At 36.5% G+C, this 22,865-nt stretch overlaps 1 protein-coding gene across 1 annotated transcript in view; it reads right to left on the bottom strand.

Annotated features, from left to right (window-relative positions):
• Positions 1-22,865, bottom strand: part of LOC5576894 — a 36,319-nt gene that overhangs the window by 6,779 nt on the left and 6,675 nt on the right. Inside the window, exon 2 of the mRNA XM_021847593.1 lies at positions 7,496-7,598. Within this exon, the coding sequence (XP_021703285.1) occupies positions 7,496-7,598 (103 nt within the window). The remainder of the gene's footprint in view (positions 1-7,495; positions 7,599-22,865) is intronic.

Here is a 22,865-nt window from a genome sequence, read left to right as displayed (position 1 = left end):
GTAAATCACTGTTTATAGAAGATATAATTGATGGAGTATCATTACTTGGGTAAAAAATTGCTGTATCGTCAGCGAACAATCTGGGTATTCCTTGAAGTGGTAGGTTTCCAAGATCATTGATGTAAATTAGAAATAATACCGGTCCAATATTACTCCCTTGCGGGACTCCAACATTAACCGTTTGTAGAGAGCTACGACAACCGTCAATAGCTACGAATTGTTGCCTGTCTGTTAAATAACTTTTAATAATGTCGTTTGCCAAACCTCGGAACCCATAGCATTCCAATTTTCGTAGAAGAATTCTATGGGTTAACGTGTCGAACGCTTTCTTTAAATCAAGAAAGAGGCCACCAACTATACACTTACTGTCAATTTTGCTAAGCAGGAATTCTACAAGTTCGACTGTTGCTGTTGTTGTGCTACACCCCTTTCGATACCCGTACTGGTATTTATATAAAATATTGTTTTGATTTATAAAGCTGATAAAACGATTCACTAATAATTTCTCGAAAATTTTACTAAATGTGGAGAGAGTGGAAATAGGCCGAAAATTACTTGGATCTGATGCGTCACCAAACTTGTAAACAGGTATTACCTTTGCAATTTTAAGGCAATCTGGGAATACCCCCTGTTGTAATATTTTGTTGAAAAGATCAACAATTATGTATGAAAATGTAGTTGCATTGTTCTTAAAGACACATGCTGGAAAGTTGTCTGAACCACAACTCTTCTTCGCGTTGAGTTTTTTTTTTTAATGTCGATTAATTCGTTGGTTTCAGAAAAATAGATCTCCCTACTCTTTTAACATTACTCAACGGATTTAAGTTGGATATTGATATTTTTGAAGCAAGATTTGTACCGATTTGAGTAAAGAAATTGTTGAACATATCACAGACTTCTGAGATGCTAGATGTTTTGCGTCCATCAATGTTAAGCTCAATGCAAGTTTCTGCCTTGTAGCGTCCCATAATGTTCAAATTTTTCCACAATTTGGCATGACAAGTATTTTCTAATAAATTCCCATAAAATTGCTTTTTACATTTCTTTTTTGATGAACATACTTTTTAAGTATTCGTTATGAGGATCACTTTTCAATTTTTTACGGTATTTACGCTTAAGTTTTATCCATTGCCATACATAATGGTTTAACCAAGGACAATATTTTGATTTAAAATTCACTTGTTCACTCTTGATTTTTGTGCATTATTCCAAAATACTACTGTATGTATTTGTAATAGTAGAGATAGAAGCATTAACATTATCACCACAAACAAAATTATTCAAAAACTGTGTAAAGAGAGCACTCATTTTATCTCTATCAATTATTTGTTTAGTCAGTATAACAGATTCCTTAGGTCCATAGATTTCGAGTGAAGACACTATAGGTAAGTGGTCACTGACATCAGTAAAAATAGTATCATTTCATATTCGACCCAAAACATCATTGTTACATACAAGGTGATCCAAGATATTGTTACTGGTTGGACGGGTAACAAAGGTATTTGAACAGCTATAATTGTATGATTCCAAGAGGTTTTTGTAACGCACAACGACATTATTATTGGACAGGTTAACAGGAATGTTTATATCACCAACTATGAAACGAAGACGACTGTTTTGAACGGACAAAATATTTTCAATTTCTTCGTGAAATCGGTAGAAATCAAAAGATGGTGGCCTATATAAGCCAACCACTTCATAATAATTTCCATTTTTCTTGACTTCGATATGGATCAAATGAAATCCGTCACAACTAACATTATTCAAAACGGCAAAACTCAAACCACTTTTAATATAAACAGCAAGACCACCAGACGATGTTTCTCGACAAGAAAAAACAGCATTAAAATCAGTTATATTGTATAAACCACTATTGCTTGACTTCAACCACGTTTCACCAACAACGAAAACATCAATAGGAACCTTAGTATTTTTGTAAATATCTTGAGTGTTTAAACGAATATTCTTACGGTTTTTATTGTGGTGGCTATTTGAGGCATCCTTTAGCAGATCGTAACGACACTAGACATTAAAACACTGTTTTTGAGGTCAAAACCGGGGTGGCTCATATTGCCCCGTATGTTCATATTGCCCCCATTGCCCCTATGCATACCCGGATTCGCTACTCGTCACATAGTAACGCACATGCGCTAGTGTCTGTCTATGAGCTTGAGCTTGAGCTTGATTGGCCGCCCGTGGTTGCTACTCCAGTATCGCCAGATCAGCTGCACTTACACAAGGAACCAACCGAATGACTGCTTGGGACTAACAGACACCTTCAGTGTATAAGTGCTGGTGATCTTCTATTTTTAGGCTATAATGGCGCCTGTCACGTCAGAATGCAGACCAATGTGGGGAAGGGGGAGGAAATGATGTTGCACTTATAACTAGCCCACTGTAGACCGTGGAGTCCGACTGCATCTACGCTAGTTCATGCGGAGTGTATGGATTGGGGGAAAGGCATGGGAGAGAGGTTTGCTGTTGTGGTTTGCAGACTGCCTATGTATCAGGCGTAAGGAAAGGCATGCGCGTGGAAGAATGGAAGCGTTAGGGAAACGGTTTCTTGTCCGTCTCTGGTTCTAGCGTTTGCTATGAACGAATAGTTTGAGTGTGATAGATTTAGAATGGAAGACAGAAGCAAGTGAGAGATATACAACTACAAAGTACGAGGAAAGGGACGGGCCTGGGATTGAACCCATGACCTTCTGCTTATGGAGCAGAAGCGATAGCCATCAGACCACCAACCCCGTCGCTAACAGGTAGAGTAAAATGGGGCAAAAGTTCGAGTGGGGTAAGAGTTTCTTTTTAAGATTTCTAGCTCAATTCAAAACAAATCTTATAAATGTCATGGTGGTTCGAATGCTATTCAAGTAAGAGACTTTCACTCCAAATATAATAAAAATTGATTGAGAGTTGAAAAAGTTATGGCTATTTGTTGTTTTTCGACGTGAATAATGTAATTTTTGGTCAAAATTTCCTTGCATGGAACCAATTGAAGATAAAATCTTTTTCAATATTTTATATAAGGGCGTTTCTAGGCATATCATAAGGTTGCTTTGAGGCGTATTAGTTTTTGCATAAATGCTTGAAAACAATTTTTGGCCCATAGTGGGGCAAAAGTTCGAATCAGCGGGGCAAAAGTTCGACCCATGTATAAAATCACGGAAAAATTTGCAAATTGCCTAAAATCCACATATTATCTTCAAATTTAGTTAAGTTTGTGTGATCGTGTGAAAATTGTCACCAAAATTTTACATTTCCACTTAGTTTTGCGAAAAACTGCTATTTTTGAGTATATTACAAACTAGTGGTCCCGGCAAACTTCGTCTTGCCATCAAGTTGGCTGTTGAAAAATGTCATGGAAGCTCCCATACAAAATGACCCCTTAGTGTTCTCCCATTCTCCCGATAATTCCGAAGACTTTTCCGAACTTTTTCCTCACACGAACACGTCGCATCCCTTGTGAAGTGCATCAGTGAAAAACTCGCGTTAATTTGTTGACCCGTTCTCAAGCCATTTCGTGACATACAAACACCACTCCATTTTTATTTATATAGAAGATAACTCGGTTTTGGGCAATTTTTGATGAAAATGTAGTGTGTATTTTTCGTAAAACTTACATTTACGGCTGGTGTAAGGTATGCCTGTCATAAAAGGATTGATATTTTGTGTTTTAGCCAGCGAACTTCTGCCCCACGCTAGATTCCAACTCTTGCCCCACCGGTGGGGCAAAAGTTCGAATAAGACAAACAATTTTGAAACTGTTATAACTAAAAATGAGTAAATATTTTGACACAAGTTTGTTGAGCAAAATTATAGCCAATATGTTGAAGGTTCACTGTATGGTATTTGTTTTGTTTTGATTGCTATTGTTTTCCTGGAAACTTTGATTATACCACTAAGGTCGAACTTTTGCCCCACCTTACTCTAACGCGAAAAATATTTGTATGGCGAAATGCATCTAACGAATTATTTCTTAAAATTGGGAACTATTTTCGGAAAAATTTTTGGTTCCGGTTGTGCTATCACGCCTGCCAAATATTTTTTTCGATTAAATCTTCCATTCAGAAGATATTTGAAGTTAGATGCCTTTCCCCAAACAAAATTAAATGAGAACACTTCTGCTGATCAACTGTGGACATGAGCAAAGCAGGTAATCCATTGGTGTCAACTAAAACGGGTCCATACTGTACTTGTCTTCCATTTGTCGCTTAACCATATCCAACGACTAGTGAAACCGAAAGCGTAACATATATTTGTAAGAACCATATAAAAATCATTAGACACAATGTTTCAGACATCGGCAAACGCCGAGTCATCTGATGAGTATTAGAATCAATAAATTAACATTCGTCAGATGCGGCGCTGGCTGATATGATGCGAAAGTAAGTACCGTGAATTGGGGTGAACTTGATCCCTAGTGAAAGCTAGTGAAATTCATAAATTAAGTATTAAGACCAATCCTGCATGAAAGAAATCAATTTATGTGGTTGTAAAACTCATATACAGTATAGAACAATACATTTACTACTTTTTCGTTTTTACATACAAAATGATCAAATTATGTGGGCTAGATTTCAGTTGTTCATGGGCCGATTTGAATAATTTTAGATTTCACATATATTTCAACATACATTTTTGAGTCCATAAATAACTTTCTTAAGTTGATCATTTTATACTGAAAAGGATTGTGATGATCTTGATTCCAAGTTTAAGAATATCGTTTCCTACAAAGCCTTCAAAACACAATTCTAAATGGAGTTGGGTGCCTTTGAGAAAAGTTTAACTGAATCTAACTGATCATTTACATCCCAAATTACGGTACGTATAGTAGAGCAGTCAGTACCCCCTCAATGGTAAGCTGAAATGCTATATCTACTGCGCTTTGTTGTGAATTCACTTCGCGCCAATGTGATAACCTTTTCAGTTTTTGCGCTTCCATTTGGCTGCTCGTCTGGCTTACTGGCTGATACTTGTTCGCATTACATTGGTATGGCTGTATGTGCGGATAATACAAATGCATATTATCAAAACGCTGAGTCGCACGTACCGGACTTCACATAAACTGAACTCGGACGAGTGAGTAATCGTCAGCCTGTCCGATTCTGCTTTGCTGTTATCAGACATCAGTGTCGTCCACCAACGGACGAGTTTGAAATCTTTGTTTATAAATAATGTTTGGTTCAGCTGTAGATGCTTCACAAACAAGGGTGCTAATAAGAATTTAAGTGCGATCATTCGCACTGTTGACCGTGATGATGATAAGCCGAGTTAAAATGGAAACAAATATCTAGGTCAAAACAGGAAGAAAATCCGCGATCTCGGACGTTAAGTCATAAGCTATTCTAGACGCATTGTACGACTACATGTTAGTCATGGCACGATCAATTTGATTCGGTGGAAATTATACTCTGCATTCCAAAACTGCCGGCTGAACGACGAGAAGTATGCAAATTCGAATCTGATTGAATTCGGTTTGAATAACATTAGGAGACGACGATGTTGGATCAAGATATTTTCATGTAAGAACAATGATCATTTTTTAGTATTTCTGGATGACCAATACAGAAGCACGTCTTGAGGAAGAGAATCGAAGATCTTAATTAGGGATCAGTGTGATTCAACGAGGAAACTACTAACAATTTTATCACTTTGCATGATTGTATAATAATAAGCAATGCTTAAGATACAGAATTCATCATTATTTTCGAAAACAAGAAAAGGAGTTTTTTCGTTTGAAATCAAAGTTTTTCTCATATAAAGATCACTGTACTTTTAACTCTAGCCAACATTTTTTCTTTCATTTTGCTGCATAAGTCAATGCAATAGGGGGGTAATAGATGAATAGTCTATCTATTGCCAGTGGTCCTCATCCTGCGAAGCCGCATGAGGCTCTTAAAACCTTATAAATTTCACAGGATTAACGTAGAAATCAAACATTACTGACAAAGTCAAAAATTAAAACGATCATTAATCTTTCCGTAACTTGACGTTTGAGATCCAATTCTTTTTTTATTCCCGCCAATTGGAAAAACTACAAACCAAGGATGACGATTTAGCTATGAAGCCATATTAAAATAATTTTAGCCACAAAATCCATATTATGTTCTTCATCTTGGCATTACATCCTCGCTGGGACAGAGCCTGCTTCTCAGCTTAGTATTCTTATGAGCACTGATACTCTGTACCCAGGGAAGTTTAGGAAATTTCCATTAGAGTAAGGTGGGGCAAAAGTTCGACCTTAGTGGTATAATCAAAGTTTCCAGGAAAACAATAGCAGTTAAAACAAAACAAATACCATACAGTGAATCTTCAACATATTGGCTATAACTTTGCTGAACAAACTTGTGTCAAAATATTTACTCATTTTTAGTTATAACAGTTTCAAAATTGATTGTCTTATTCGAACTTTTGCCCCACCGGTGGGGCAAGAGTTCGGAATCTAGTGTGGGGCAAAAGTTCGCTGGCTAAAACACAAAATATCGATCTTTTTATGACAGGCATACTTTATACCAGCCGTAAATTTATGTTTGCCGGAAAATACACACTAAATTTTTATCGAAAAATTGCCCAAAACCGTGTTAATTGTAATATACTCAAAAATAGCAGTTTTTCGCAATACTAAGTGGAAATGTAAAATTTTGGTGACATTTTTCACGCGATCAGACAAATTTAAATAAATTTGAAGATAATATGTGGATTTTAGGCAATTTGCAATTTTTTCCGTGATTTTATACATGGGTCGAACTTTTGCTCCGCTGATTCGAACTTTTGCCCCACTATGGGCCAAAAATTGTTTTCAAGCTTTTATGCTAAAACTAATACACCTCAAAGCAACCTTATGATAGGCCTAGAAACGCCCTCACATAAAATATTGAAAAATATTTTATCTTCAATTGGTTCCATGCAACGAAAGTTAGACCAAAAATTACAATATTCACGTCGAAAAACAACAAATAGCCATAATTTTTCCAAATCTCAATCGATTTTTATGATATTTGGAGTGAAAGTCTCTTACTTGAATAGCATTCGAACCCCCATGACGTTAATAAGATTTGTTTTGAATTGAGCTAGAAATCTTAAAAAGAAACTCTTACCCCACTCGAACTTTTGCCCCACTTTACTCTACGAAAAGAACCTGGACCGACCGAGAATAGAATTCAGACACCTTCAGCATGGCTTTCTTTTATAGCCGTGGACTCTAACCACTCTGCTAAGGAAGGTCCTGTCAATCCATATTATAATATTATTGACTATATTACGCATTTCTTTCACCACTGGACTGTCGCAGAAGCTTTTACAAGTACGGACACGCTAATAAAATTGCGTGATTGAAAATCGAGTCAGTGCTTTCAGCGCAAATCAAAGAATAAGTGTTCTGAAGATATCAACATGATTGTGAAGTCGCACTTCGAAGTCCAGTGGTAAAAAAGTACACAATAAATAGTATCATAATAGTCACCGAAACAAAAAATATAAAAGAATGCGGACTTACTTCAAATTGGAGCACCAATAGGTTGGGCCCCATGTGCATTCCTTGGCTCCGACCAAACGGCGTCCTCCGGTTTCAACTGGTGATGCCCATGTTGACGTTGTGACTGAAACAATATAGATAAATACATATATTAATACTACCATACATAATCACTTTCTATAAATAATTTGTACAAACGCTGCTAATGATGAACGAAGTAATTCAGTGTGATAAATTAAGAGCTGAGCTTATTATAAATCGTTAGTAACCCGCTACCATGATTGATTGGAACAGCGCATATTGCCAATGCGTATAGGTATAGGCTGATGCAAAATAAGTCTTTGTTTCTCTATGTCAAAACTTTGTTGATTATAATGAATGAATTGTTCTTATTATCGAGACTTTCAGCCCTTGGCTGGTCCGTCTCTTGGGATTATTGATTATAGTATTAACCGATTTCTATACATTTGAAATGATTTGGAAGAATTCTGGCTATTCTATATTCTGGTATTTGTTTCCCCACCATCAGATAACAATCTGCTCAGGAGGGCTTCCTTAGTCGAGTGGTTAGAATCCACGGCTATAAAGCACAGCTATGCTGAAGGTGTCTAGGTTAGATTCCCGGTCGATCCAGAATCTTTGTGTAATGGAAATGTCCTTGACTTCCCTGGGCATAGGGTCGATGTACCAATAGCCGCATAGCTAAGAACAAATATTCGTATAAAATCGAAAAATAACGCTAGCGTCATTATTTTTACATCATCTGAAGGCTTTTTATCTTGGTTTTGTGGGAAAAATATGAAAACTGCGAAAACTCATATGTTTGCATTTATTATCGCTTGTGCCACTATAGGAATACATGTGCCTATAGTAGCACTATTTCTAATTTCTGTTCCTATAGTAGCACTAGCATCACGGCGTTGGAAAAATACTAATCAAAACCGTATATTTACAAAGCTTTTATATTTTTCCTTGAAAGTGTGGGTCAAAAGCTTTCGTTTGATGTTAAAAAAGTACTTAATTCATTAATTATTTCGTATAATAAAAAATAGTTTCTCTCAGTAGTGCTACTATAGGAACAATAGGTTAACTATAGGCGCAAGGGAGCTCAAATTTTAAGCAAAACTAATTATTTCGATCATTTTTTGAACAAAATCAAGCTGCATATCAATGGTACTTAGATTAATAGCTCCTGACCTTCATGTCAAAAAATATCTTGAAAAGATTCATAACAAAACGGCCGTAAAAAGCCACTAGTGCGACTATAGGGGACTGTCCACTAAGGGAACACTGACCCTAGTGTATAATCGTACCTGTAGCACGATACACTAGAGTGTGGACGGCCTGTCCAACAATTACCGCGGGAGTACCTCAAGGTTCAATCCTGGGCCCGCTTTTATGAAATGCGATGTACGGAGACGTACTGAGGCTGCCCCTTCCGACGGGTGTTAATATTGTTGGCTTCGCCGACGATATCACCCTAGTGGTCTATTGTGAATCGTTGGAGGAAGTAGAGTTGACAGCAGCGCACTCTATTTCCATAGTTGAGGAATGGATGATCCTAGGAAACTAGGACTGACCCGTCACAAGACTGAGGTGGTGGTAATCAACAACTGCAAGTCCGAGCAACAGGCACTTATCTCGGTAGGTGATTGCACCATAGAGTTCAAGCGATCCCTTAGGCATCTTGGGATAATGATCGATGACAAGCTCAGCTTCGGTAGCCACGTTGACTATGCCTGTACTGGCAAGCGTGGCGCTATCCATACTAAGGTATGGAGGACCAATCTGGTCAAAAGCGCTTAGAACGAGCAGAAATCTAAAGCGGTTGGAAAGCACGTACAGGATAATGTGCTTAAGAGTAGCAGGTGCATTGCGGACGGTATCTAAAGAGGCCATAGCCGGGATGACGCCCATCGGGCTCATCATCAAGGAAGATGTTCAATGCTTCAATCAAAGGGGTACCATAGGAGTCCGCGACACATGTAAAGAGGAAACGCTCAAGTTGGCAGCAGGAATGGGATAACACCACTAAGGGTAGATGAACCCATCTGCTAATACCAAATGTATCAGATTGGTATGGAAGAAATCATGGAGAAGTGAACTTCCACCTGACGCAGTTTCTGTCAGGACATGGTTGCTATAGACAGTACCTGCATAGGTTCTGGCACTCCGAATCTCCTGCGTGCCCCAATTGTGCTGGTGTGGAGGAAACAGCGGAGCATGTCGTGTTCGATTGCATTGTTGTGAGAGGTCGCATGCTCGCTACATGCAGAGGGGACACGTCCCCCGACAATATTATAAAGAGAATGTGTGCGGATACCGAATGCTGGAATGCAGTAACTACGGCTATCACTAACATTATGTTAGAATTGCAAGCGCCTATGGCGCGCCGACCAAGAGTTGGCTGCAGAGGATTAGCCCTGTCGAGGCTGGTCCCTTGTAACATTGTTTAAGTCGGCTAGGAGAAGCAGTTTGCCTAGGCTACTTCTGCTACACGTGTTGTGCTATATGCACTGGCCACTCCCCGAAGAAATACCGTAAGATGGTTCCGAGGAGATAAGGGTTTGAGGCCAAGGGTAATGTCGATGCACTGTACACCATTTGAACAATTAAAAAAAATGCTTAAGTACAGTGCATGGACTGGTTTTAGCGGGTCGTCGTTGGTGCTTCATCCCCGCACTTCCTGAATTACCTTCTCAGGGGGTCTGTTTGCAGATTTCCCCCTTGAAAAAAAATAGACCTTGAGCAATAATAGGACATTACAGGTCCAACCTTACGAGGATATTATTTTTGGTTTTGCATGCTGACATTTAAAATATAAGGTAGGTTTCTATTTCCATGACAATGGACATTTAATTAGTCAAACAATTAAAGATTAAGGAAATTAATTAAGGTAATGACGATTCATAATCCTCCTACATTTGTTACATTAACGAGTATCATTCATTCTAATACAATCAATTCTATCTCGATAACGTGTCTTTTATTTTATAATTACCGTTCTTGTCCTTTTATTTTATACTCTGTTCTTAAACGGACTGTGATTTATTTTTCTCTTTCAAATTTATGAAATACAATTGACAAACTAACTGAAACGTTTAAATTTGTTGTGTCAAGTCTACACCAATTTCATAAACCCTACTCAAACCCTCCCTATCCTTTCCGATGGTGTTCATGTGGTCCGCATAGACTATTAAGGCCATCACCCCTCCCCGACCTCGGCTTTGAACTGGCTTGAGCTTTTAGTGCCCACCAAACGCTGCAATGATCAGCAGGAAATATCTCATTTTATTTTGTATAGGGAAAGTCATCTAACTTCAAATTTCTTGTGAGTGGAAGCTGTAATCCAAAAAAATATTTGGTTGGCGTAATAGCAAAGATGGTTAAAAGGAAAAAGATGATCGACTCTTTATTTTGCCATATATTGACTTAGCAGCACCAATCTGGAGTTCGCCGGTTGGACTTCCGAAGCGAAGTTTTGAACGAACTAACTGTCATTGCTCTGCGGGCTCGGATTTTATCTCGACTGTTTTTGAAAACAGCCCAACATCACGTCGACGGAAGAAGTTTCACCACAACGGAGGATTTGTCAATTCGAGCGCGCCAAAATCCTTCCGATTGAAAATGTGTTGACGGTGCTTAAGGTGCAACTGTTTGCTATCCATAAACGATGATCAAATTTGTAGTTTTGGGGATGTGATATCGGTTCTACCGGACAGAGATGAACTGAAAGTATATCAACATGCCTGTTATCAGCAAGCATATGATCCGATAGATCACCGAATGACCGATATGATATAAAACAGAAATATTTTCTTTTCAACGATAGTTTGAACATAGATTTTTCATGGATGCCACAATGAGTCTATCGTGTGTTACCTTAAGTTCGTTGATAAAGAAGAGGAAATTGAGCGAAGTTCTTTTTCTGAATTTTATCAGGATGCACCATCCACAAAATTGGAGATCATCATACACAAAATTGGAGTAATTTTTATACATGCTAAAAAATGTTCATGTGCTGGTTTTTTATTCTATTTCTCACATTTTATGCCATTTAGAGATGATTGGCAATATCGGACATCCCTGTTCGAGCTGTGTAACTTCTTTCAAGCGTGAATGTCATAAACGAATACCTCAACATCTGGTGGTCACTAGAAGAACGTTGCATATTAGTTGGCTTTTGACTCACCAGTGCGGCGCTATTCATGTCGCCTAGAAAAGACGGGAGTCGGTTATCTTTTTCCTTCTTATCATCTTTGGTAATAGCCATCATTGTTACGCACAACCGGTACCAAATATTTTTTAGAAAATAGTTCCCATTTCTGAGAAATAATTCGTTAGATGCTTTTCGCCATACAAATATTTTTCGCGTTACCTGTTAGCGATTTTTCATACATAGACACTAGCGCATGTGCGTTACTATGTGACGAGTAGCGAATCAGGTCATGCATGTAACCCATTCTAAAGGGGCTAAACGATCTTGAGGTTTGTATGCATGGAGAAAATCGACCATGACAGAGTTGTGTTTGATCCTTCTTTTCGATTAGTTCTTTTTGATCCTTCGATCTTGACGCTTGCTCCTGGGCAGTGCGTCAAGAAAGCCCGAGCAGTCTTCAGTTTTTTTCTCTCTCGGGTCGCGCGCCTATTTTCCCTGAGTGCTTTTATATAGCCGAGCCAACGAGTGAAGCTGATAGTGGATTGTGGCTGCTCAAGCAAGGATGAAGGATCAATTGGTGAGCCCGTTTCATGCTACTGTTTCTAATCTATAAAACATGTATGACTGCACATTTAATCGTTACAACGGTGGGACGTAAATATGATTTTACAACAAACTATGAATGGTTCGTCACTGTGAGGGTCGACATAAACTCTGATTCGAGAATTATTGAATTATTCATGTTTAACAATTTTTTTTCAAAGCTCCCCTTTCTTTTTGCCTTTTTTCGTAATTAAAAAAAAACTTTGAATTGTTCGACACTACAAGCACAAACAAGCAGACGTCACACTCTCATCACTGTCCATCGATCACCTTTTTGAAGGTCGAATCAAAAATATGGTAGGTGGCCAATCCGCCACCCGCAGCGCTCGCATCATTTTTGTTCGTGTTTGACGTTTACACACTACCGCCATCTGTTGGCCTGTCCGCCAAACACACCGATAGCATTGGGCGTACATGTCCTCGTGACTATGATTTTGATCGGGATTTGTTCTAAGTGTTACGTCTGTTTGTCTGTGCTACAAGTGTAGACTTGCGAAAGGTTCACTTTATTCAACAAACTTTGGTTGATTCGCCACTGTAAGTGTCGGCATAAGAATAAGAGTGTTCTATGATGTTCCAGCCAATCGAATTTTATGTTTCTTTTCAAATAAGTAAAATATAATAACACATGATTTCGTCCCGACAGCTGTAGGAATGTTACATTTAGGTATTTGTTCAACAAACTTCGAATGATTCGTCACCTCAAGTGCCGGCATAATTTTCCTCTACATAGAAATTGTTCATATCAAATTAAAATATTATATTTACATATGACACATTCCACGCACATCTATGCCAAGATATCAAAAATTCAAACTCTGAAATATTTCCAAAGAAATGCAGAACATGAAAGACCATATGTTGAATTGTATAAAAAACATAAATTTGATTGAAAATACAGTAAAAAACATTCCTGAAAAGTTATATAATTTTTATATAATTTATTGGTGAGAAATTGAGACATTTAACAATATTTTTATAAAAGCCCTGTATCATAGTTTATCAAGTGTAATATGACTGTCTTATCCGTTAACTAGAAGGGTATAAGATGAAATTGTTATGTGTGGGTTTAATTTTTTCAAACGAGTTTTTGGTTCTTTGAAAACATATTTTTTAAAATAGTCACATTATTATGGTTTCGCGTTACGAAAATTGCCTAATTTTTGACATTGTAAAATAAATACTTCTTATAGAACTCCCATATTTTGGATTCTCTTTCAAGATACGTGTTTCCATGAAAAAAGATTTAAAATCGGACCATTTTTCGAAAAGTTACACAAGCTGCAAAATTATGGTGTCGCGTTATGTTAATTTTAACCGTAAATTTTCAGGAAGAAACTAAAAATTTCAAAATGCTCGTTCTCAGGAATGCTACAACCAATTTTCGAAATTTTTAATTTTTCGTAGAAGAAAATAGTCATACTAGCTTTCAGCTTTGGTGCCACCCGCTTAAAGCCTCCCCGTTTTTGTAAGATGTAAGTATGCACTGTGTTTTATTTTCTCAATTTCATGCGCTTTTTGAAAAGCGCCCAAACCGTTAATTTTAGCGATATAGTTTGTTCGGAGAAGTTTTTTGGTATATTAAAGCGCAACTTTTGACGAAAAAAGTTTTGTGATAAATCCACCCAGCAGTGAGATAGAAAAACTATTTTTTCAAAACATTTAGATAGACATATGGTGTCTTCGGCAAAGTTGTAGAATTGGCAATTTGAAACAACTTTGTCGAAGACACGATTTTTCTATCTCTTATACTTTTTGAAATATATGCCGTTGTATGTGAATGACCCCTAAAAATCACATTTTTTATCATAACTTTTTTCCAAGATTTTTAACTTGTTGTTTGTCATAGAAAACCCCGTGTTTTAGATGAACATATCATCACCCTATCTTTTAAAGTAACAAAGTTATTCATGAATTACTCTTTTTTTAAGGGGTAGTTTAGGCCTCTATAACTGGCTTCGGCGCAAAATGGCGCAGACAACTCTTAAAAATCATGAAAGTACCATATCTCCCCTTTCGGCAGTTGATAACAACTTTTGTCTATAAGCTTCTTTGCATGGGTTTTTACTATCAAACAAATAAGCCTTATTAAAAAGAATTCGACTGATAATTATTTTACTTTAAGAGATAGAGAGGAACAATGTTCAGCAAAAACACGCGTTTCAAGATGTTTAACAACTTTGTACAAGACATGAAAAATGTTAAATGTTATTCAAAAAGCGCATGAAATTGACAAAATAAAACACAGTGCTATGTCTGTTTTTTCTTGTTTTTCACTAAAATCTGATCAAGTAGCTCTTGTTTTTGAATGAACTCGTTGGCTAGTCAACCAAATCTTATCAGACGGGTACCGTTTAGTGGAGGAATAGTCTTTTACATGTTGTGGAATACTTGGCTTCGATGGTAAACAACGTGGTTCTCCAGCGGATAATCAGGAACATCCGTAAAAATGGTCAATTCATGAAAAAAATCCAAGACAGATGCGGTTTTACTGCAAACTCATCAGAATTCCTTATTATAGAACGAAATAGATTGTTTGAATTGTTCATGGACCTAGGTGGTCACAATAACGGCTTCTGGAAGATCCGGAACATCCGTAAAAATGGTCATTTCGTGAAAGTCATCCTAGATTACTGCGATTTTTTCCAAACATATCAGAAATCAATTATTAAACATAATGGATGATTGGGATTGTTCTTGGCTATAAGTGACCACTATAAAGCTCTTAAGAGGATCTGGAGCAACCGAAAAAATGGTCATCTCGTAAAAATCCACTTAGACACCCGTAGTTATTTTTTTTTTTTTTTTTAATCTTCTGGATGACTTGTCATGACATTCGTCTTTGTTGACATTCATCCTTTATGTTGTATAATAATGAATTTGATTAATTTTGCAATAAACTTCGGTGATCAAGGTGATCTTTAATTCCAATACAAATTATACGTGTATTACACATTTAATGTTCTATAATTATGATTTTTACGTGTTTAAAAAAACGCACAGTGGTCTAGGATGATTTGCGACCAATTTTGCGGATCTTCCAAAGGAAGTTGTAGTGGTCCATGTGCAGTAGACCTGTTCATATTTGAAAAAAATGTCTGGAAATCTTCCGGTCAAGCAGTATTTAGAATTCTCATGCTAAGAACAATGTCTGGTTAAATTTTCAGCTCATTTGAGAGAGATTTCACTATGCTTCAAGTTGAAAATGTGTTTTTAGGCTTATTTTAAGGTTTGAAAAATCATAACTCAATACTCATAAATCAAAATCACTTGAAAGCTAATTCTATTCTCTTAAAGTTTATCGAACATGCCAATAAGATTAAATTAAGTTTAAACATCGTTTGATCGAGATTGGTTCTCCACAGTACCCAGAAATCACGGTTTTCTGAATATGTATGCTATAAGAAACACACATTGGCATTATTTTTCCAGGCACTAGTCAACGGGAAACAAACGGGAAATAAATATATGAAATCATCAACCATTAACCGCTTTCATGTTGCTTTAGGAAATAATTTACAAAAAATGCCCAAAGATCGAACAACTCATCCCAACCTGATAATAGTTTTAATCGTGCATTACACATGTACCGTCGAATGAATGAATTGAACAAATTAGCATTGCTTTTTCTTTCCGAGTAATGAATGTTTTGATCATATTTCACTGACAGAACGATTTGAAAACAATCATTATCATCGACTGTGAAAAAGCAGTGCTAACGTGTTCATTTTTTACATTCCTTGAAGCTCGCGATGGTGTTCTTGGCTCACCCACAGCGAATTTACGAATATGCTTCCTAATTGCCTATTTTTTACAATTTATTTTCGTAAGATAAAAAGTATCTTTAAACAGGATTGAGTTTTAAAAATACATAGTCATCATGTTCTGGAAATTCAAAATCCGAAAGTTTCATACAGGTATGTTTTTCAGGGAGAACGCTCTCTAAAAATAGTGATTTTCAAGAACCTTGAAGCACAAACCTCAACCAAACTATGTTTAAACTTGCTTCAATCATAAAACCGTGTTCGACAAAAGTTCGTAGAATTGAATAAACTACTATGTAGAGGTATTTCCGATAAGTTTTAATGTCCCGTTCAGTAGTTATGAATCTTCAAAGCTTGAAAATAGTCCAAAAACACATAATTGATTTGAAGCACATCTAAATTTTCTCTAAATTGACTGAAATTTTGACCAGAAGTTCATTTCGACATGAAAAATTAAGATATTGGTTGACTAAGGAACTTCCAGACATTTGAATAGGTCTAATGTGCAGTCTCGATATTATGATCAGGGTTGGGAAAGATCTTGAAATTCACCAAAGATGATTAGAAGGAAAAAGATAACCGACACCCGTCTTTTCTAGGCGACATGAATAGCGCCGCACTGGTGAGTCAAAAGCCAACTAATATGCAACGTTCTTCTAGTGACCACCAGATGTTGAGGTATTCGTTTATGACATTCACGCTTGAAGTTACACAGCTCGAACAGGGATGTCCCATATTGCCAATCATCTCTAAATGGCATACAATGTGAGAAATAGAATAAATAACCAGCACATGAACATTTTTTAGCATGTATAAAAATTACTCCAATTTTGTGTTGGTCCAGAGGAGCCTGATGCTATGTGAGTCGAACTCACTTCTGTGTAACACTTTTTAAGCGTGGTTGTTTTGATTTCTTCCACTTTTCGTTTTTGATTGCACGATGATTTAAATTTAGCTGACAAGGGAAGGTCACGATGGTGTTACACGGGGTTTTCAACCGGACTATTTTTGTTAGATTCTACATGTCGAAATATGAAAAACCCCAAAGCCATTCGGGTGATGGACCAGTGGTGTAGCCAGGAGGGGCTCTGAAAGGGTTAATTTTCTACGTATATTATATTATTAAGCTAATTGTAAATTTGACAAAAATATTTTTTTTAGTATCTATTGTGATGGTAGAGAACAGAATTGACATTAATATATGTTTAAAATGTATTTTCCATGCCATTGGCGTAACTAACATGGAATATGGACACCAAAACAAATTTGGTTTTATTAGAATAGTATACCAATACTAAACCCATCCCGATTGCGCCTATGGCATGGATAATACATTTTGAACATACATCAATGTCAATTCTGTTCTCTACCATCACAATAGATACTAAAAAAATATTTTTGTCAAATTTACAATTAGCTTAATAATATAATATACGTAGAAAATTAACCCTTTCAGAGCCCCTCCTGGCTACACCACTGGTCCATCACCCGAAAGGCTTTGGGGTTTTTCATATTTCGACATGTAGAATCTAATAACAATAGTCCGGTTGAAAAGCCCGTGTAACACCATCGTGACCTTCCCTTGTGAATATAATGTTTACGAGCTTTTAACTCAAGAGATGGCAGTAGTGTTACTTGAATAATGTGTCGTCGGCAAAATATATGGCAAAATAAAGAGTCGATCATCTTTTTCCTTTTAACCATCTTTGAATTCACTCTACAGTAGCCAAGCAAAGCAAATCACAGTTAGCGTAGCCAGTGAAATTCACGCCCTTCGCTGCTGTAGGCAAAAAGCCTTGAAATTAGCAAAACACCCGTTGCTAAGGGCAACCCAAGATAACTGTAGAAAAATGTTCTATTTCCCGCATTGAGAGCCTTCAATGACACTACCGATTTAGAAAATTCATGCATCCAACATAGGCAACTTGATGAGATTCACGTTTTTGAACTACTGTACTGGGAAGAGCCACGTGATTTTCGCGAAATTCTGGCCTACTACTATTACTATTTCCAGCACTGATTATGATTTTATAAATTGATATTTTTATGCTGCCGTTCTACGCATAATCGTCCCATGTTCCAAAATATGCAATCGAGAAAAACGCGTTTAAAGATTTTCACACATTTGGGCCTCGTATTGACCAGGTGTGTGCTAAATTAAATTAAAATCTTTACAACAGTATAAAGAATAGCGTGTTCATTAGAGTCAAGAGTTTTTATTATGGGAATAAAGTTAATTTAGCTACGAAATTCAGAGTGGGACTGTTATGCCTAGAAATACGGGGTTTTTGGTGAATTTCTACGCATAACAGTCCCAAGTGTTGCCACATTTTTTCCAACTCTCATCTGTGTTTTCGGCTGAAAAAATCTTTTTTATCTTAAGTCAACCTCCAAAAATCTTGGTAAAAATCTGTGTCCTAAAATAATTCAAATTTTCAATATTTTTATATCAAAAAGACTCTTTGCAAACGTATTTCAGCTGTTCTTGGCATGTCAACAATTGTTAATTTGATCTTTTCCTTCTAAATGTAAAATAAAAATGCATAATTGTTTCTAAAACTTATAAAAACCTGAGTTTTTGAGAAAAACTAAACAGAGTAATAGCATTTCTGATTTAAATCTTCCAAAAGCGTGTCCTTAATTCGCAAAATATCATTAAATCTTAAAAATCTTTTTTATCTTAAAAATCTGTGATCTGTCATCACAGATATCTGTAGGCAAGAACAGGAAAAAATCTTTGTAATTACAGATAAATCTGTGTATGTGGCATCACTGAGTCCCACTGATATTAGTGACCAATTATGTGCTAAGCGTAATGCTGCAGATGACCGTTCTTACGTATAGATTGTACCGAGTGTAGCGGACGTATATCCTCAAGACTATCTTAAGGCACCTAATGACGGCTCAAGTGACATGTGCCAAACGGAGCCACGTGTGGGGAAGTGAAGAAATACGATTTTATAGTTTGGGATGGAAAACATAGTTTTCTGTATGTGTGATAATGAGACAATGTATGAGTTAGTGAAAGAAAGTGTGGATGAGTAAGTTAGAGAGTTTATAAGATGTTATAAATTAATATATCGACTCTTCCAGCTGCAGGCTTGACAGAAACTCATCTGCGAATTCAAGGTTATTTTGCGGAGTAAATAATTAACTCAAAATTCACGACACAAATATTCACACGATTTGACATTTCTTTGGACTTGGTTTGCAAAATCATGATTTTTGATACATCGCAAATAAAGCTTCAGAACCAAATAAAGCTTCAGAACCATCAACATATTTGCCACTTGCATCGAAGAACCAATTACCCAGAATAACCCAGTATGTGGCCAGGTCACCCAAAATCTCTTGAACTATTCTTCTTTTGACATGACTTTAACTTCTTCTTGACTTGATCAAGTTTGATGTGTCGCAAGATAGGTCTCAGAATCGCCAATATAATAACCACCTCTTTTGGAGAACAGGGTACCCTAAGGGGTGTATCGAAAAGTAGTCGCAAACATTCAAAACGGTATATCTCAGAGGATAGTTCATCTTTTTAAAAGCTTTTTTCACACAAATCTTATTACATTTTTAAAGTGTCTTCTGAAGATTCGATGATTTGTATTGAATAAAATGTATATCAAAAAAATAGGATGAAAAGCTTATTCTATCGGAAAATATGTTTACTTCACACAGCACGTAAAAATAAATTCAAAATATGAATTATTGCTCTTAAAAAGCTCAATTATTGGAACAAGGTTGGTTTTAGAAAGTCACTTTTGTATAATCAACTTTTGAAGCTCTGTCATATACAGCGGTAATTATATAGAGTAACATTTTTTTGCTTACGTTACTTCATAAATATGCAAACAAACTTTTCCTATCAAAAAACAATTTTTATTCGTTACAATCGTTCGATATTACCGCAGACAGACGTTTAAGCAGCAACAAATTTATTCAAAATTCCTGTGTAAATTCTACCGTGGTGCCACCTAGGGAGCAAATTGCTGCAGTACAGTGACAGTTCGTAAAGGCACGTGGCTTCATCTTCTCGCTTACCACCCAGTTCACCACCCACTGAACAAAAATATCAAAACAATCACTTTAAAAATAATTCACACAATTGTGATACTTTCACGCCAATTTCTTTTACATGAGTAACGATCATTCAAGGGTATTATTCTAGCATGAATCTGTGAATAAATTGAATGCCAACTTGTGGTAAAAATTTCAAAGGATTTTGTTAACTTTTACATGAGAAATTAGATGCAAAAGGGAACATCACCCACCCAGCGCAAAAAAGAGGTGCATAGTTTTTAGCGTTGAGCACGTCGGCTGTGGGAGCGGTTGTGTGTCATGCTGTCAACGAAATGTGATCGGGGTGGTGGCGGGACGCATACGCCACTAACGCCATCTGTTAGCTTATTGGCACTTGGCGATTTGTTTCGGCCATGTTTTTACACAAGTGGCTGAGTCTAACTTGAACGTCTGTCTGCGATATTACCATTAACGTGTAGAAAGAAAAAATAAAAAAACGAGGTCCCTAAAATCGACTCTTTTAGATTTTTGTATATGCTTTCAAATGCTTTTTAATCAATTTTTCAAAATATTTTTTACACTATGTCATGAGAGTTGTGGCACAGAATATATTAGCATAAACATAAACCATTTTTTATTCAAATTTAACACATTTATTAACATATCAATTTTTTCAGAGGTGTGCAAGATTTTCATCGACATCTGTTAGTAATTTGCAAAATTATCATGCAAAATGCCACTTTATTAAAACAATGTCACCGCATAATATTTTTTAAATACATTGTAAAGTATTTCTCATCAAAAAATTGTTTGTAGGTTCAACCCCTTTTTTTTGAGATTGTTTTGAATGTTTGCGACTACTTTTCGATACACTCCTTAAACAACCTGGCATGTTATCAAGTTATCCAAGAACCTTTGAATTACCCTTATTTAGCCTTGATTTGGGATTTTATGTAGTTTGATGTTGCCAGCTAGGTTACAGAACCGATGGTTTAGAGGCCATTTCCCACAGGGAACCGGGAATTCGGAACAATCAGACATGTGGCCAAGTCATCCAAAAACATTCGAACTATTTTTATTTAGACTTGGTTCGCTAAATCATGAAGTTGATTTGTCGCAAGCCATGGACTCGGAAATAAAAAATAAAACAGGTTGTGTTCCACATGGGATGTAAAGCCAACGTAAGAAGGTGTTCAAAACGATTTTCCCAAACACCAGCTAATTCAAAACTGCCTACTGACTATTTTGTTCGAGATCAGCGCAGCGAATTGTATAGTGTGACAGTTATGCGTAGAAATACAGTAGTGGGACAGTTATGCGTAGAAATACAACAATGGGACAAATTGACTTGGCTTGCTTTTCATTGAGTTTCCGAACAAAGTGAAGTTTTGGTGTGTGTTTTCTAAAACTATACGTAAAAATAAACTGTTTAATGACAAAAAGTCAAAATGCACAAAAAGTAACATGGGACAATTATGCGTATAACGGCAGTATGGATATTGCGGATTTTCCAGTGATCCAGGTTGTTAACTATTGAAGCCAAGCAGTCCCCAACATGTGTGAGGCTATCTTTTCACTGACTGGCACCTTTCTGATAACATTTGGGTCGCTTCTTAAAACCAGAGCTATTTGATTAGCTTTCTGCAAAAAAGAAACATATTTACCTCTCACAAAAACGCGGAAGGTTTCAGGAGAATGGCGCCATCGCTTAAATCTGGAACAACTATTTCCTTTCAATGAAAGCTCAAACAATCGGTTGAATAATTGAGGAATGGAATTTCATAAGTTAAAATGTATTCACAGTTTTGCCTAATAATCTGATCTAACTTTTCTGTGCGGCAGAACTCCATGATATTCAGATCACTATTATGAGAACATAAACGTCCCTAACAATTTTGATTCTCAAAATATTACATGGATACGTTGAAATATTATTAGCCCAATATCAGGTTCAATTACAACCCTGTGCCGCAAAATGTTGTATCCTTCAGACCACCATTAGTAAATCCTTAACACCTGCACACGCTATGTCTGAACCAGCAGATCATACAAATCGAATGTACATCGGGTATTTTTATCATCTTCAAAAAAGATCAATGCAATTATCCCACTGTACAGCAGCTCTTCAGATTTTTCGTCCCATCATTAGGAAGCTATTATGGTCTTCTACAAATTTCTAAAACAATATTCTTAAAATAATTTATTGAATCGTTTTAATAATTTTACCCATTTATCAGATCCAATAACTCCACTGTGTTATTGAATTTTGGCTAGTTCCGAGAACCATAAACGTCTGTTTGTCGACTTTGCCGAAAACATACTTTTGAAAGTATGTCGTTGAAAGGTTTACATAATTTTATTTTTTAATCATTCTAACATGCGTCAAAATTCAAGATTATTCGCGCCGCCATCCGAAGGCACTGTACCGGAAACATTCTTAAAAAATCACAGAAGCATCTGAATATTGTTGCAAAGAATTAAGTCAGATTTATATGATGACCCCAAGCGCCATCTACGCTTTTACTAAGCACGACATCCTCAAAAGGTTTCACAGAAATATTAAATTAAATTAATTTTAACCAATGTCGGATCAAATTACTCCACTGTGAGGCAGAGTGTCGAATGTATTAAACAAATAACAATACTAGATATACATGTTTTCCGAAGCCTGAAAGCAACGTTACCGATTTTGTCAATGAAAATAAAAAATTATTTTCGCGTAACGCGACACCATTTGCAGAACCCTGTTGAAAGATAAACGTAACGCGTCGCTCATCAAATAAAATCTATGAGATTCTGCAATTATTCAACATTTTCTTCCAGTTTGAAGTTACACTCTGGT

The sequence above is a fragment of the Aedes aegypti genome, chromosome 1 (assembly GCF_002204515.2).
Source record: "Aedes aegypti strain LVP_AGWG chromosome 1, AaegL5.0 Primary Assembly, whole genome shotgun sequence".
Taxonomy (NCBI): Eukaryota; Metazoa; Arthropoda; class Insecta; order Diptera; family Culicidae; genus Aedes; species Aedes aegypti.
This window is presented reverse-complemented; position numbering and strand designations above follow the sequence as displayed.